At 39.6% G+C, this 13,647-nt stretch overlaps 1 protein-coding gene across 5 annotated transcripts in view; it reads right to left on the bottom strand.

The window, feature by feature from the left end:
- Window positions 1–7,061: 7,061 nt before the first annotated feature.
- LINGO2 (leucine rich repeat and Ig domain containing 2) overlaps window positions 7,062–13,647 on the bottom strand; it is a 932,046-nt gene continuing 925,460 nt past the window's right edge. For 4 of the 5 annotated variants that reach the window (XM_070742463.1, XM_070742464.1, XM_070742466.1 and 1 more), the window contains one exon: window positions 7,062–11,730. In XM_070742463.1, the coding sequence (XP_070598564.1) occupies window positions 9,871–11,694 (1,824 nt within the window). In that variant the 5' untranslated portion in view covers window positions 11,695–11,730 and the 3' untranslated portion in view covers window positions 7,062–9,870. Of the gene's footprint in view, window positions 11,731–13,401; window positions 13,435–13,647 lie in introns of those variants that run through there. The other variant, XM_070742468.1, reaches the window with a different exon arrangement.

Below are 13,647 nucleotides of genomic sequence, written 5' to 3'. Positions count from 1 at the left end.
TATTTATCTGGTCTATAACCCTGTGTACAACCAATCAAGCCTGATGCAATTAGTGTCTTGCAATATTTCCAGCCCAAAACGACTTTGATGAAGTCTGTGACAGTAAATGTGTAATTAGGGAGGATCCAATGCCAGGAGGGGGAGTGAGGGGAGGAGCATCAAAAGGAAACAAGTTGTGACTATCGCAATCGCAAAAGTATTCTTCAGATTCAGCTACTTGTTCCTAACGGCCCAACCTGACATTTAGTTTCTGATAGAATGCAACTGCTTTCTCCCCCAAAAGTTAAAGGCTCCACCAATTCCATTTAGGATGGGCACTTAGGCACTGAAAGAGATGGAACCTCTTTCTTTACACCATTTTGTCTATTCCAACTACATGCGAAGCAGCCAATAGTGTGTACAGAACTCTACTCTTAGCCTCTTAGGTAGGCATTTCACATGGAAATCTAAAGACACACGTGGTCTTTAAGAGTGGACAATATTCCTCAGCTTTCACCTCAGTAATTCCAATCCTGTTTTTGTCTCTCAGGAGAACTTCCTGTTAGAAAAATAGAAACCTTCTTTCGATATGAATTCGATATGAAACAGAGATGGAAATTGTAAAGGAAAATATGATAAGTTGGGGAAGAAATTTCGGATATACAATTGAACTAGAAAAGTGGGAAAAACTTTGGATTTACAATTGGCAGATGACAAAATCAATTACATTCAAGGAAAACCAGTATAAGATGTTTTATAGGTGGCACCTGTCGCTAGAAAGACTATCGAAAATGTTCCCAAAAGTTTCTGCAATTTGCTGGAAATGCAAAAAAGAAAAAGGTACATTCTACCACCAATGGTGGACTTGTATAGAGGCTAAAAATTACTGGAACAAGGTGGCTGACTGGTTAAAAGAAATAACAAAGGAAGAACTGGGAAAAAAAACAGAATTATATTTACTGGGTATTTTTAACAAAAAAATTAAAAAAGAAGTGAGATATCTGGCCATTCATATTTTGACAGCTGCAAGGATAGTTTGCGCTCAACAATGGAAATCTGATAAAATACCGGAATAAGGTATAATAATTAAAAAGGAGTTAAATTGTGCAGAGATGGACAGGATGTCAAAAAAATTAGAAGGGAAAGAAGATTCAGAATATTATAAGATATGGGGAAATTTTTATGACTGGCTAGAGGAAAGGACAACAATAAAATAAATAAATTATAAATTTTCATAAGACAGTGGTTTTGTTTTTTTTAAAAAAGGGCAAAAGTAACGCAAAGCAATACGTTAACAAAAGAATAGTAAGTTATGAGGAAAAATTCTCCGATTGAACATTCTAAAAGAGTGGGGAAACTACTGTTCCCAAATGTTTTATTTATATGTTCTGTTTTGTTCACTGTTATGTTTATTTGTTTATCTGCTTGTTTGTTTGTTTGCTTTTACTTGTACTTATTTTGGTTGTAAGGTCTTTGTATGTATGAAATTTCAAATAAAATATTGGGGGGGGGGGAAGGAAAAATAGAAACCTTCCTATATGGATTCCATCCCTTTGCATTTATCCAAACAATGAATATCTATTTATTTTAATGCTCTTAAAACATCCGATGTCCTGCTTTTGGTGGACACATTGTTTACAATTGGTCTTCTGCAGCTGCTCTGTACATCCTTAGAAGGGCTTCTGTGATTCAGGTTTTGCATAATATCATCAAGTCTGCATTTGCTCAGAAGTCTTTGCGAAGTTGGCATGATATATTTTGCAAACTCTAGATTCACCAAAGTATTAAATGGCTACACTGAAAGTGTGAATCCGCATGTGATCATAGTGAGATACGTCTACCTATAAGTTTGTGTCTGGGAATGCTAAAAGTAATTCAGAAGTGTAGGGAATTCATCCAAATGTATAACATAAGGCTGGGAAAGGAAATGGTCAGGTTGCCTACAAAGACTTTCCAAACCACCCTGCCTTTCTGAGGAAGCATATCTAAAAATGAATTAGGCTTCCTCAAAACAGGTTAGGTTTCTTAGAGTAGAAAAGAAGAGGTTGTCCAGCAGTAAGGTGGGTGATAGATGAGTGAAACTTTCAAAGAGTGGAAGGATCAGATTAGAGACAGATCGTCATGGAGGAATTCTATATACGCCGTTGCTAGGAATAAAAAAACCCCCCCAATAACTTAATTCTTATTTTCCAAACCCCGAGTTCATGATATCATAAAGCTGTGGTGGCGCAGTAGTTAGAATGCAGTATTGCAGGCTAACCCTGCCAACTGCCAGCAGTTCGATCTTTACCGGCTCAAGATTGACACAGCCTTCCATCCTTCTGCGGTTGGTAAAATGAGATTGTTGGGGGAAATATGCTGACTCTAAACTGCTTAGAGAAGACTGTCAAGCACTCTGAAGCAGTATATAAAACTAAGTGCTGTTGCTATCATCTGAGCTGTCAGGTTCTTTGAAGGAATTCAAAAACTGTCCCTTCAGGAGGGTAATATTAGTCCAGCAGCCTGCAACTCAGGTCTTCTGTAATTGCCTTTTTAACTTGCCTTTATTTCTCTCCTAATTTTTCTCACCTTTTCTGCATTACCTTCCTCTAAATCTTGCCAAATTCTTCCTATTATCTTTTAACCTCCCCTCATTGCCAATCTCATTTGGAAGGAAAGGATCTTCCGTCCCCCTGCCACAGCTTCTAGAAGAGAGTTTGATATTGATATCTTTCTCTACTAATACCCTGTTTCCCTGATAGTAAGACACCCCCGATTGTAAGACGTATCGGGGGTTTCAGGGGGGTTGGCTAATATAAGCCGTACCCCGAAAGTAAGACATATGTCTTACTTTCGGGGAAACACGGGGGTATTGCCGCCTCCCTCTCATCTACGGTAGCTGCGCACCGCCTCCTGCCCACGTCCCCCTCTCCATACGTCGCCGCGTCTGCAGGAACGGGTGGTGGGGCGCCACGAAGGGCGGCGCTTGAAAGCCACCACGGCGCCGTTGTTGTCCTCACGGCGCAAAGCCACACAGTCCCGGATCTCTTGCTTCCCCGGCCAGCAAGCCGGCTGCCTGGGAAAGCAGCGCGCTTTTAAAACGCAAGTTTTTCAAATGCGCTGCTTTCCTAGGCAGCAGACTTTGCTAGCCGGAGAAGGGAGCAATTCAGGACTGCGGCGCCTCTTAGAAGCAACAGTGGCCGGTGCCCTCCCATCGGGGCCCCAAAAGCTCACGCCGTCACCGCTAGGGAAGCTCCAATATAAGACATACCCCGAAAGTAAGACATAGTGGGGCTTTTGGGGATAAAAAGAAAGTAAGACACTGTCTTACTTTCGGGGAAACACGGTAACAACAAAAATTGCACTCTTATTCTGAAAAAAGAAAGAAGACAAGAGAACAGAAAGTGAAAGATTTTTAGGTGAAAGCCTTCCCTTTTCGCCTGTGTTTTTAAAATCTCTTATCCATTTTTCACTCCTCTTTTTGCAATTTGCCACTGAAATCAGATTATCAGTGGACTGAGAAACTTAACATTGAGTATAGTCATTTTTTGTTGGGTTTTCAGAAAGAGAACAAGGTGTGTGAGAGACAGTATTACAAATGCAAGTGTGAGGTTGTGTGTTTTTGTACTACAAATCAGTGTTCCCTCTAATTTTTTTTTGGGGGGGCGGAAAAGTATAGTGTCTGAGCGGCAGTCCCTTCGGGACTAAGCGGCACAGAAATAATAAATAAACAAACAAACAAACAAACAAACAAATAAAAACCCCACCCTGTTTTGCCTCAGAGAATTTCAAAATAAAATACTGTACTGTGTGTCTATAACAGTGAGCTCATAATAGGGCAACTCTATCAATATCAAAATGCCACTTAAATAGTTGAGCTAGTTTCAAACTAGATTTTGATTTTCTTTCTCTCTTCCTTACTCACATTCTTTTTCTTTCTCTGTTCCTTCCTCTCTTTTTTCTATCTGTTTCTCTCTCTTCCTCTCTTCCTCTCTCTCTCCTTCCCTCTCACTCTTTCCCTCTCGGCTTCTGGGCAGGTTTGGAAAACTCTGAGTTGATTATGATTTTTAAGTGAGCGATTGTTCACTGCTCAGCTTAGAGGGAACTATGCTACAAATGCATGCGTTTGTTTGTGTATATATACCTTTACTGATCACCTAAGTTAAGCTGGTCAACTTTGGTGAGTTGACTGGTCTACAAAGAATAAGACTTAACTGTTTGGATTAACATGTGTTACAAAATAAAGCAAACAATTGTTCACAGATGTATTTTATAACTTGCTTTAAAAAACAAACACACGGGTGCGGTTTCTTAACTAAACTGAACATTTTTTTGAATCAACAGAAAATACACAATACAAGAATAGATTCTTGGGAAAAAAGGGATAAAAAACAAAGATTAGAAATAGGCCCATTTTTCTATTTCTCAAGGCTGTTTACAAAAGTAAATTAGAAATAAATAGGGAAATATTTCCCATCATTGTAAAATGTTTTAATCCATTTTGTCATGCCACATCTTGTCTGGTTTAGCCATTACCCATTAACCATACCTGCTATTTGGAATTAAGTTTGCCTCGACAATAATTTCAGCAGAAATAAACTCCTGCTAAAAGGATTATGTTAGCATTAGAAGAAATGTTATTAAAAAAGAATAAGAAAAAAAGAATTATTCATAATTCCGCTACTAATAGATTAATGATAATTTCAAGGAAGAAATCAATGCAAATGTCTTCAATGGGCTGTTCAATCCTATTTCCTCTCCCCTTTGTTTATTTCTCCCATATACATGAAAGTAGAATGGATTTACACAACTCATATCGTTCTTGAAAGCCATATCTGATCTCCTTTAGAGTTAATGAAATTCCGCTGTCTTTATAAAGGCTAGAAAGATATAACTACTAGGGAGGAAAAAGTAAATAAGCTTCCAAAGTCCTCTACTTTCTTTTTTGATATTATTGATATTAACAGGCTTCAAAGTAACCTGGGAACGTGACTATTCTGTTCCACCAATCATTTATTTCTGAATGGGACTTCAATGAAAAGCTAAGCCCTGGTATTGTAATATTGAAAGCAGTTACAGATTTTTTCTGGGGAAATAGGAGGAAATGTTGATAACTGTATCCCAAGAGTTTTAGATTTAGTTTTATTGCTGACTTCTTGTAGGCATATTGCTGATATTGCCTTAAGTTCCAGAGTTCAGAAACGCATGTTCCAATTTGGGCCTCACAGAAGGAGCACAGCAGTATAAAGTGTGAGATATATAATTATCCTGTCTTTTGCAATTCTGTAATGTCCAAGATTGCTCAAAGACCAGTAAATGCTCATCCACCCAGCAACTTGAATTTCTGGCGTTGTTATGAGAAAGAATGTGGCAAGTGTCTCAGGAAGCCAAGGTTAGTTGTTACTTTGGACACTAACTAGGTGAGATATTTCTCTGCTTTTTCTGCTGTATGTGCCAAAATAATTTGCTGTCTTTGGAAATATACCTTGAGTTGAATGGAGCTGTTTTAAGATGTCCTCATTCATTTTTATATAACTTCTTTCGGGACTGCTCTAAATCTTTTAGATCTATCTTTTTTCAAACTTTGCAAGTTTTCAGATGCATGGGGCCTCAACTTCCAGAATTCCTCAGCTAAAGTGCTGGCTGGGGAATTCTGGGAGTTGATGTCCACATTTTTTAAAGCTGCCAAGTATGAAAAAGCACTGTTTTAGATTAGGAAACAAATGACTGTTTTATACCTTTTCTGCTTCATTCCCTGCTGAGTGATCTGAGGCACATTAATAATGAAATTGGGATTAAACCTGCAATTCTAATAGCTACAAGGGTTGCCCAGATAATAATGGACTACCTTTTTTTTCTCAGCCTACAGTAATGGTACAAATGCGAAATTTTAGATATACATTATTTGAATTGTCAGGAGTGCGTGTGTAAATTTTGCGTTTCTTCAGAGAGTGTAGCTGTAGCAGTGTTTCAAAATGGCGTCTGTAAGAGATGTACGTTAAAAGCAGCATGTTGTCATTGAATTTCTCACTGCAAAGAAAGAAACTGTTGGGAACATTCTCAAACGTTTGTGTACAGTTTATGGAGAATCTGCAATTGACAAAAGTACGATTAGTTGCTGGGCAAAGAGGGTGAGGCCATTAGAGGTGATTCGCACAGTGCAGAAAAGGCTTCGTGACCAGAACAAGGAGTGGTACCGACAGGGCATACATACCCTTGTGTTTCACTGGAGGAAGGCCATAAAACAGGACAGAGATTATGTGGAAAAATAGGGAGTGTAGAAGAAACATCATTCTTTCTTGTGTGTAAGTTTCATTGTGTTCAATAAATAATTGTTGGTACATTACTTTCTGGGCGACCCTCATAGATATGCAGATGTGTTTAATAGTATTATTTGAAGTATTTACTTATAATGACCATGGCCATATCAAATGGGTGAACTGTATTAGTAAGTCTGTATTGAAACTGGTCCTATGGAACACCATAATTTAAAACTCTCCCTCTCCATAATAAGTTGGGCTAGAACAATTAACGGGATACTTTCAGGGGTAGATTCTAAGTTACCTTGCTACCAGTTTGCTTCCTCCTGCACCACATGGACATGCCTTCATGGGTGCACACACGCAGTTGGTGACCACAAGCACAGTGTCTGAAACTCAACTTCTGCACAGGATCAAAAGAAAAAAAAATATTTAAAAAATGGCAATGCCCACAGACTGGCATTGATTTGACTGGCTCCATGATGTCATTGTGACATCATTAGAGGGCCACTATTGGTTCAAGCGAACCAGTCTGAACTGGGAGGAACCCACCCCTGGACACTAGGTATATCTGAAAATAATTATCTTTTGGGAAAGATGTGCCAGTACCTCTGCAAAGGTAAGTGTACCAGAGGTATCACCATCATGATAGGAAAAATCTATTTACTGCTCTGAAAATATACATCAAGCATTGCTGAATTTGTCTTCCACTGATAATGTAACCAATTTGTCCAAATGCTTCCAAACTGATTGGAAAACGAACAGCGCAATCTATAATTTCATTTTATTACATTCTAAATCCAATGGATTTAAAAAAAAACCACACACACACATATGAAATTGAGTGGAAATGCACTGCAATTGTTTCAGAATCTCAACTGTAGACAATATGTTAAGTTATTTACATTCCTGGAAAGAGATCATTCGGAAACATATATTTTATAAAAGTGTTTTAAATCCTACTCATGGCTTTTAAAGATTTCATCTGCTTGTTGTGTGTTGTACTTCGCCACAAAAGCATATTATTTTAAATATTAAATATTTTAACATTGGAATAAAGGACGTAATAAAGACTTGAAAAAATATGAATTTATCAGAAAAGCCTTCTCTAGTTAATGTCTCATAAACCTGTTGGGACCACAACTCCCAGAACCTCCAAATCATTATAGCGACTGCAGGAGTTCAGAGAGTTGGAGTTCAACAAGCAACAGAACACAACATCTCCATTTTGTCATACCAGTATTAGCCCGTAGTGCTTCTTTATTATCTTGAGAAGGAGAACACATAAATAAAAACAAACAGCTAACACATACATAAAAAACAAACAGCTAACGCATAAATTTAAATAAACAGCTCAATAAAGTTTGCCTTGTACATATTATTCCCAGGTTCCAATCTATCCCTGCCTGTATGGACTTCCTCATTGAGGGAAAAGGCAAGTAAATGTAAGTAGGAAATTGGCAATATGAACAATTAAAGAGTGATGACTTTCTAACAATAATTAATACAAATTCAAGGAATTAAGCCTTTGCCTTTCTAAAACTAGTTCACTTAGTAGGTTCCCCCACTCCTTTGCTTGATTGCCCTTGAACCTGTGGCAAGGAAGAGAAAATATCGCAAACCTGTACCACCCATGGCAGTTTCCTGAAGGAATGTTTAGTGGCATTGAGGATTTGGCCCCTTCTGCATAGTCTAATTTCTGGACCACCATCTTACCATGAATGCTTCTTCTCTTCAGCAAATGGTAAGTTATGTTCTTCAATTTTCAGCAATGGCAACCATGATGTTCATCAATATCAAATAGCAGACATGATTATTCCTTAGGGAAATATTTTCTCTCTCTCTCTCTTTCTATACACACACAATAAAGCCCATTATATATTTCCATTAAACTCCATTGAATGGAGTGTATAATTGGAGGGGTGTTTTTGTTCTTTTTGCCCTTGGACGTCTTCCATCAATTACGGTAGTGTGTCCCCTGAAAGGAATGGTGGGAGTTACTCCAAATACCTTGCAGACAAACACTTCCCTACCTCTGCTTTGAATTTTAATGCCAAAGACATACATCACATTCCTTAGCAGGTGCTTATTCATGCTGGGCATCCGACTCTCATATTCATGTTGCAAGGGATTAAATTTAAAAAAAGAAAGAAAGGAAAATGCTCTTAAAATTCATCGGGCTGTGTTTTACAGAACCCCAAAGAGACTTGCTTCCCCACTCTCAATTCTTTGCTTTCTCACTACATTGAAAACAAGAAACAGTACCTTTCTGGGTTTGTTTTTCTTACGGGGTCAAGTAGCCAGGACATCTTTGCATGAAGAAGACACAGCAGGAGGACTCTGTTGTTCAGCCTTCACCACCAATAAATACAAAACTGACATTGTAGTTTGGCAATAATGTGGCCAGAAGGAAATCAACACGAGTGAGTGTTATCACCTGTTCTTGAACCAAATTTAGTTTCTTGGCATCAGGGAGGACCTATTTTTATCCCCCCCCTTTTTTTTAACTTTTTTTTTTCATTAGCTTCCATAAATGCAACACTGAGTTTTCTCTTAAGCAAGTGACAGAATACACTGCCCTGGTTCAATTTCCTAGGACAGCTTCACCCCTTTTAAACAATAGACTAGAAAGTGAAACAGATGTGGCAATGGTGGTGGATGAAGGTGTGTTTGGCAGGGCATGATAAAAACAAAAGAGTTTGTCCTTCAGGTGTGATCTGCCAGATTTTTATGCCTCCAAAATCGGTCATGGTTAGATCTCCACGTTTTTACAGTGAACTGTTCTAGTGTGATCCCACATATATGTTTTTTAAATCCATTTTATATTAAAATTAAGCCTGCATCTTTTCTTTACACAAAGAGTAACACAATGGCATCCCACAAATTATTCCTGACTTGGTTATTTCCTTCATGTCTGGGATGTAAATTCAAATCTCAGACACTATCGTCTCTAATTATTTGAGAAGTCCAATTTTGAAATTTGACTAGAAATTTGGGAAGAGAGATTTCACACTTGGATCAGTCAGTGTGGATGGAACAAAATTTCTCACCTGTATTGCTTTAAAATATACATAGTGTGCCTGTGTATATATTACTGTAATACGTACACAGGTACGTGCATATATTACAGTAATATATTAATTTTTGCAGTGTTGAACCAACTAGAAGGAAAAGATGCAAGGATTTAGCAAATGAGCTATAGATACAAATTTTACTGCAGAGTAGGTTGTAAACAAATCTGTCTCTCTCTTTCTTGCTCACAGTTAAAATATGAAATCCTATACCGTAGGGATTTTTTTTTTGTTTGCTTTGTAGTGGTAAAAATGTTTCCAGGTAGTGTCCAGGAGCCGAACGTTTGTTACTGAAATCCCCAGAACGCCATAAAATTTGCAATGCAAACAATTAGTGCCGTATGCCAAACTGCAAAAAAATAAAAAGGAAAAAGCCCTCTCACTAACGCCGCCTCGAAACACAAGGCTCTGCTGTACAATCTGAGATAGTCTCTTTGATTTCCATCTACCGCTTGACACGGGTGGCGGCCAAGGGGAGCCTGCCTGCAGCTTGGCCTCCTTACTTGCCGAGCTGTGTTGAATTGGTTCGAATGCCACAGAAGAAGGAAAGGGGCAAAATTAATAATGCTAGAGCACAACCATCAAATCATTTTCATATTGAACCTGCGTGGTCCTGAAACCTCCCCTTCCACCACTGCGCCATTGTTTTTACGGGGGACATACTCGAGGTCGATGGTGGTTTTATGCTTGCCTTTCCCACGGCTCCAGACAAAAAGTAGTAAGAAACAAAATAAAACAACCCCAAGGAAGGTGAAACAGCCCATGGCTGTTGACACCAGTATTGTCTTAAGGTCCAGAGCAAATGTATTCACATTGGTTCCATTGGAACTGGTGTCATTGGAATCTGTCATGTACATAGGAGTCCTGTTGGCGTAAAGAAAACGATCTGTGGCAAACCCTTTGACGGTGAGGGTGGCTGAAGATGTGTCATTTCCAGCAGCATTGCTGGCCACACAAACATAAATCCCACTATCTTGATCTTGGGCAAAACGGATCTCAAGCGTACCATCTCCGAGCACCGTCACTCTCCCGCTGGATTTTGCGGTGACCAGTCTCCGTCGCGGTGTCAACCAGGCGATGGTCGGCTGAGGATCTCCCTCTGCATGACACGAGAATTGCACCGTCTGCCCTTCTTCGATCACCAAGTATTGCAGCTTCTTTTCATAGATCCTGGGCTTCTTGCAAGTGAAGTAGAAAGAAAGGGCAGTGCTGTGAGTGAAGTCTTTAAACAGCCTCTCTTTGACGCTGTCTGGACCGGCACACATGGGTTGCCGGCCACCAAACTGCAGCAAGGGCTGCCTTTGTAAGATCCAAAGCAAGCGGCAGTCGCAAGCCAGCGGATTGTTGCTTATGCAGAGAACTTCCAGGGATTTGACGGAATGGAACACGTTCTCTTCCAGAGTTTCCAACAGGTTTTGGGATACGTTTAACACACGGAGGAATCGAAGGCCTTGGAAAGCATGAGGTTCAATGGCGTGCAGCTGGGCCCCTGCTATGTGCAACTCTTGCAGGCGCAACACATCTGCAAGCATGCCGGATTCTATTGTGCTGATGGGATTGTAGGAAAGATTCAGGTGGGTCAGATAAACCAGGTGCTTCAGAGCAGCATAAGGGACGGTGGACAAATTGGTATTGGTAACAGACAGAGAAGTGAGGTTCAGACCATAAAGACAATTGGCAGGGATCGTGTCGAGCATAGGCCAATAATCTATTTCTAGGTTTTTCAGGTGGAACAATCTCTTAAAGGCATAGGCAGGCAACAGGTTGATATTGAGATGTCTCAGGTGCAGGCTGATGAGGTTGTGAAGGTAGGAAAGGGCCTCGGTTGGTACAGCTGTTAGGTTGCATTTTTCCAGAGTGAGATGCTCCAGACTGAGCAATCCATTAAAGGCCCTGTGGGAGATGTAAACCAAATCATTATCCCCAACCTCAAGGGATTTGAGGTTGTGCAGATCCTGGAACATGTAATCCAGCAGGATGACAATCTTGTTCTCGCTAATATCCAGCTTTGTTAAGTTTGATAAGCCAGTGAAGACTCCTAAAGGGACCAGCTTCAGACGATTCCCTTTCAGTCGCAAAGAACGCAAATTAAATAAGCTGTTAAAGGCCCCAGGCTCAACATTGCCCACGATGTTGTCGCTCAGATCTATCTCTTCAAGCAAAGGGAAAGCTGTGAACTCTTCTGGATTTATACTTTTTAGCCTGTTTTTGCTAAGATCCAAGATTTTAGTCTCTATGGGGATGCCCTCCGGGATGGCAATCAGGCGCCTCCGATGACAACTGACAGACTTATTCTGTGCCGAGCAATCACAGCGAGCTGGACAACTTAGGGTGGAGCCTATGAAAAGTAGCAGCACAGCCAGACTTAGAAATGGCTGCCAGCAAGATATGGCTGTGTGAAGCATGACTCCACTAATGTTGTCTAATCCTCCGTCACAGGCCTGCCAAGGAAAGAAAGAAGAAAGAGAAAAAAAGAGAGAGAGAGAAATAGCTATTAGTTAGGAAAATTGACAGTCACATTTATTTTCAGTGAAAGATACTACAGCTAAACCAGTGATGGGCTCTACGGTCAGGAATGCAGTTCCGGTAGCAACATTTGGAGCTCCACCCCAGAGCACCCAATTTGCACTGAAAGATGTTCAAACAAAATGCATAAGCCACGCCCACAGTGTGGTAGTAAAAATTTTGGTAGCCCATCACTGAATTAAACTAAACCTGACATCTAACCTAATATTGAAATCAAAGGCAAAAAGAATCTGTGGATCTTCAGATGTTGTGGAACTACACATCCTTGGAGCTGTTCTAGTGTAGTTAAGCAACATCAGAAGAGCTGCAGATTCCCCAATCCTGACCCCAAAATGTGTTTTTTTTTTTTGCCAATTCTGCCTCTTCGACCAACCCAGACATTCTTTCGAGAGAAGAGAACTACTGTCAATTGATTTTCATGGTTAACATGTAAGGTATGCATTTTCTAGTTCAATTTTTAAGGAAACCCTATCAATTGCTGCAGCCAGTTGTTAGGGAAAGTTGTATAATACTAGCACCATTCTGTAGTTGTGGGGTTAGGCCCCTGGAACTGATTTTGTATCATTACCAAACATCCATTGGGTTTCTTACAAAAGAATAATAACACTGGTCAACATATAAAAATAATCAGCAAATGTACTGTGCCTGTCTTATGGGGTTTGATGTGCTGATTCCAAAAATATGATTAGTTTTGCTCTATCACATAAAGTTTCTGATATAGAAGCATTTTTGTTATTACATTATTTCTACATTTTCAATGTATGTGGTAATTACTGTTTTCTTAATGTCGCCAGTATATTTCCTATACCTTAAAATAATGCTGCTGCTCCATGGAAACTATACCTGCTGCAGAAAAACTATATACATTTTTTGAAATCAGAACAAAAAAAAAATGATTCAGAAAAGTACAAGGTCAACTGTGATGATTACAAAAATATTTTTTTTTACACCTGTGTTATTGTTTTCTTAATGCCACCAGTATATTTCCTATACCTTATAATAATGATGCTGCTCTGTGAAAACTATGCCTGCTACATAAAAACTATATACATTTTTGAAACCAGAACAAAAAAAAATGATTCAGAAAAGTACAAGGTCAACTGCAATGATTACAAAAAATATTTTTGTCGACCTGTGTAATATGCTTCTGTCTCATTTCTACCTTGTGAAGGACAAACAGAAGCTGGTACCTGCTAGACTATGAGAAAAAGTGCTTTCCGAGTGGACTGAACACACTTCAACCTTGACTTCAAACACTTTTCACTTCTGCAAGACCTGGGGTTTCACTTCAGCAAAAGCTGTTAATATATTGTGACAGAAAATTCAACCACAGCTTGGGAACAGGAGCAGGTTTATTTATTTAATTGTTAGGGGAGCCCAAAAGAGATTTTAACCCTGCTGGGCAGTGGTGGGATTCATTATTTTTTTTTACTACTGGTTCTGTGGGCGTGGCTTGGTGGGCATGACAGGGGAAGGATACTGCAAAATCCCCATTTCGTCCCGATTAGCTGGGACTCGGGAGGCAGAGAATAGATGGGGGCGGGGCCAATTAGAGGTGCTATTTACTGATTGTCCGAATTACTCACAATTTCCACTATTGCTTCTCCAGAACTGGTCAGAACCTGCTGAAACCCATCTGTGCTGCTGGGCAAAGAAGCAACTATCAAAACCTGTTCACCTCCTCTCCTCCCTTTTCTCCATCTAACCCTACAAGGAGAAGAAATTGCTTGCAATACCCAGCTGTATCAAAAGCCCCCTAAACTAAACTAAACTTTCTTTCATTCATTTGGAATTACATTATGTCTGAAAATCGACCAGTCTATGATTAGGGC

The sequence above is a fragment of the Erythrolamprus reginae genome, chromosome 2, assembly GCF_031021105.1.
Source record: "Erythrolamprus reginae isolate rEryReg1 chromosome 2, rEryReg1.hap1, whole genome shotgun sequence".
In the NCBI taxonomy this organism is placed as follows: domain Eukaryota; kingdom Metazoa; phylum Chordata; class Lepidosauria; order Squamata; family Dipsadidae; genus Erythrolamprus; species Erythrolamprus reginae.
Note: the sequence above shows the minus strand (reverse complement) of the source record. Positions and strands in the feature narration are given on the sequence as shown.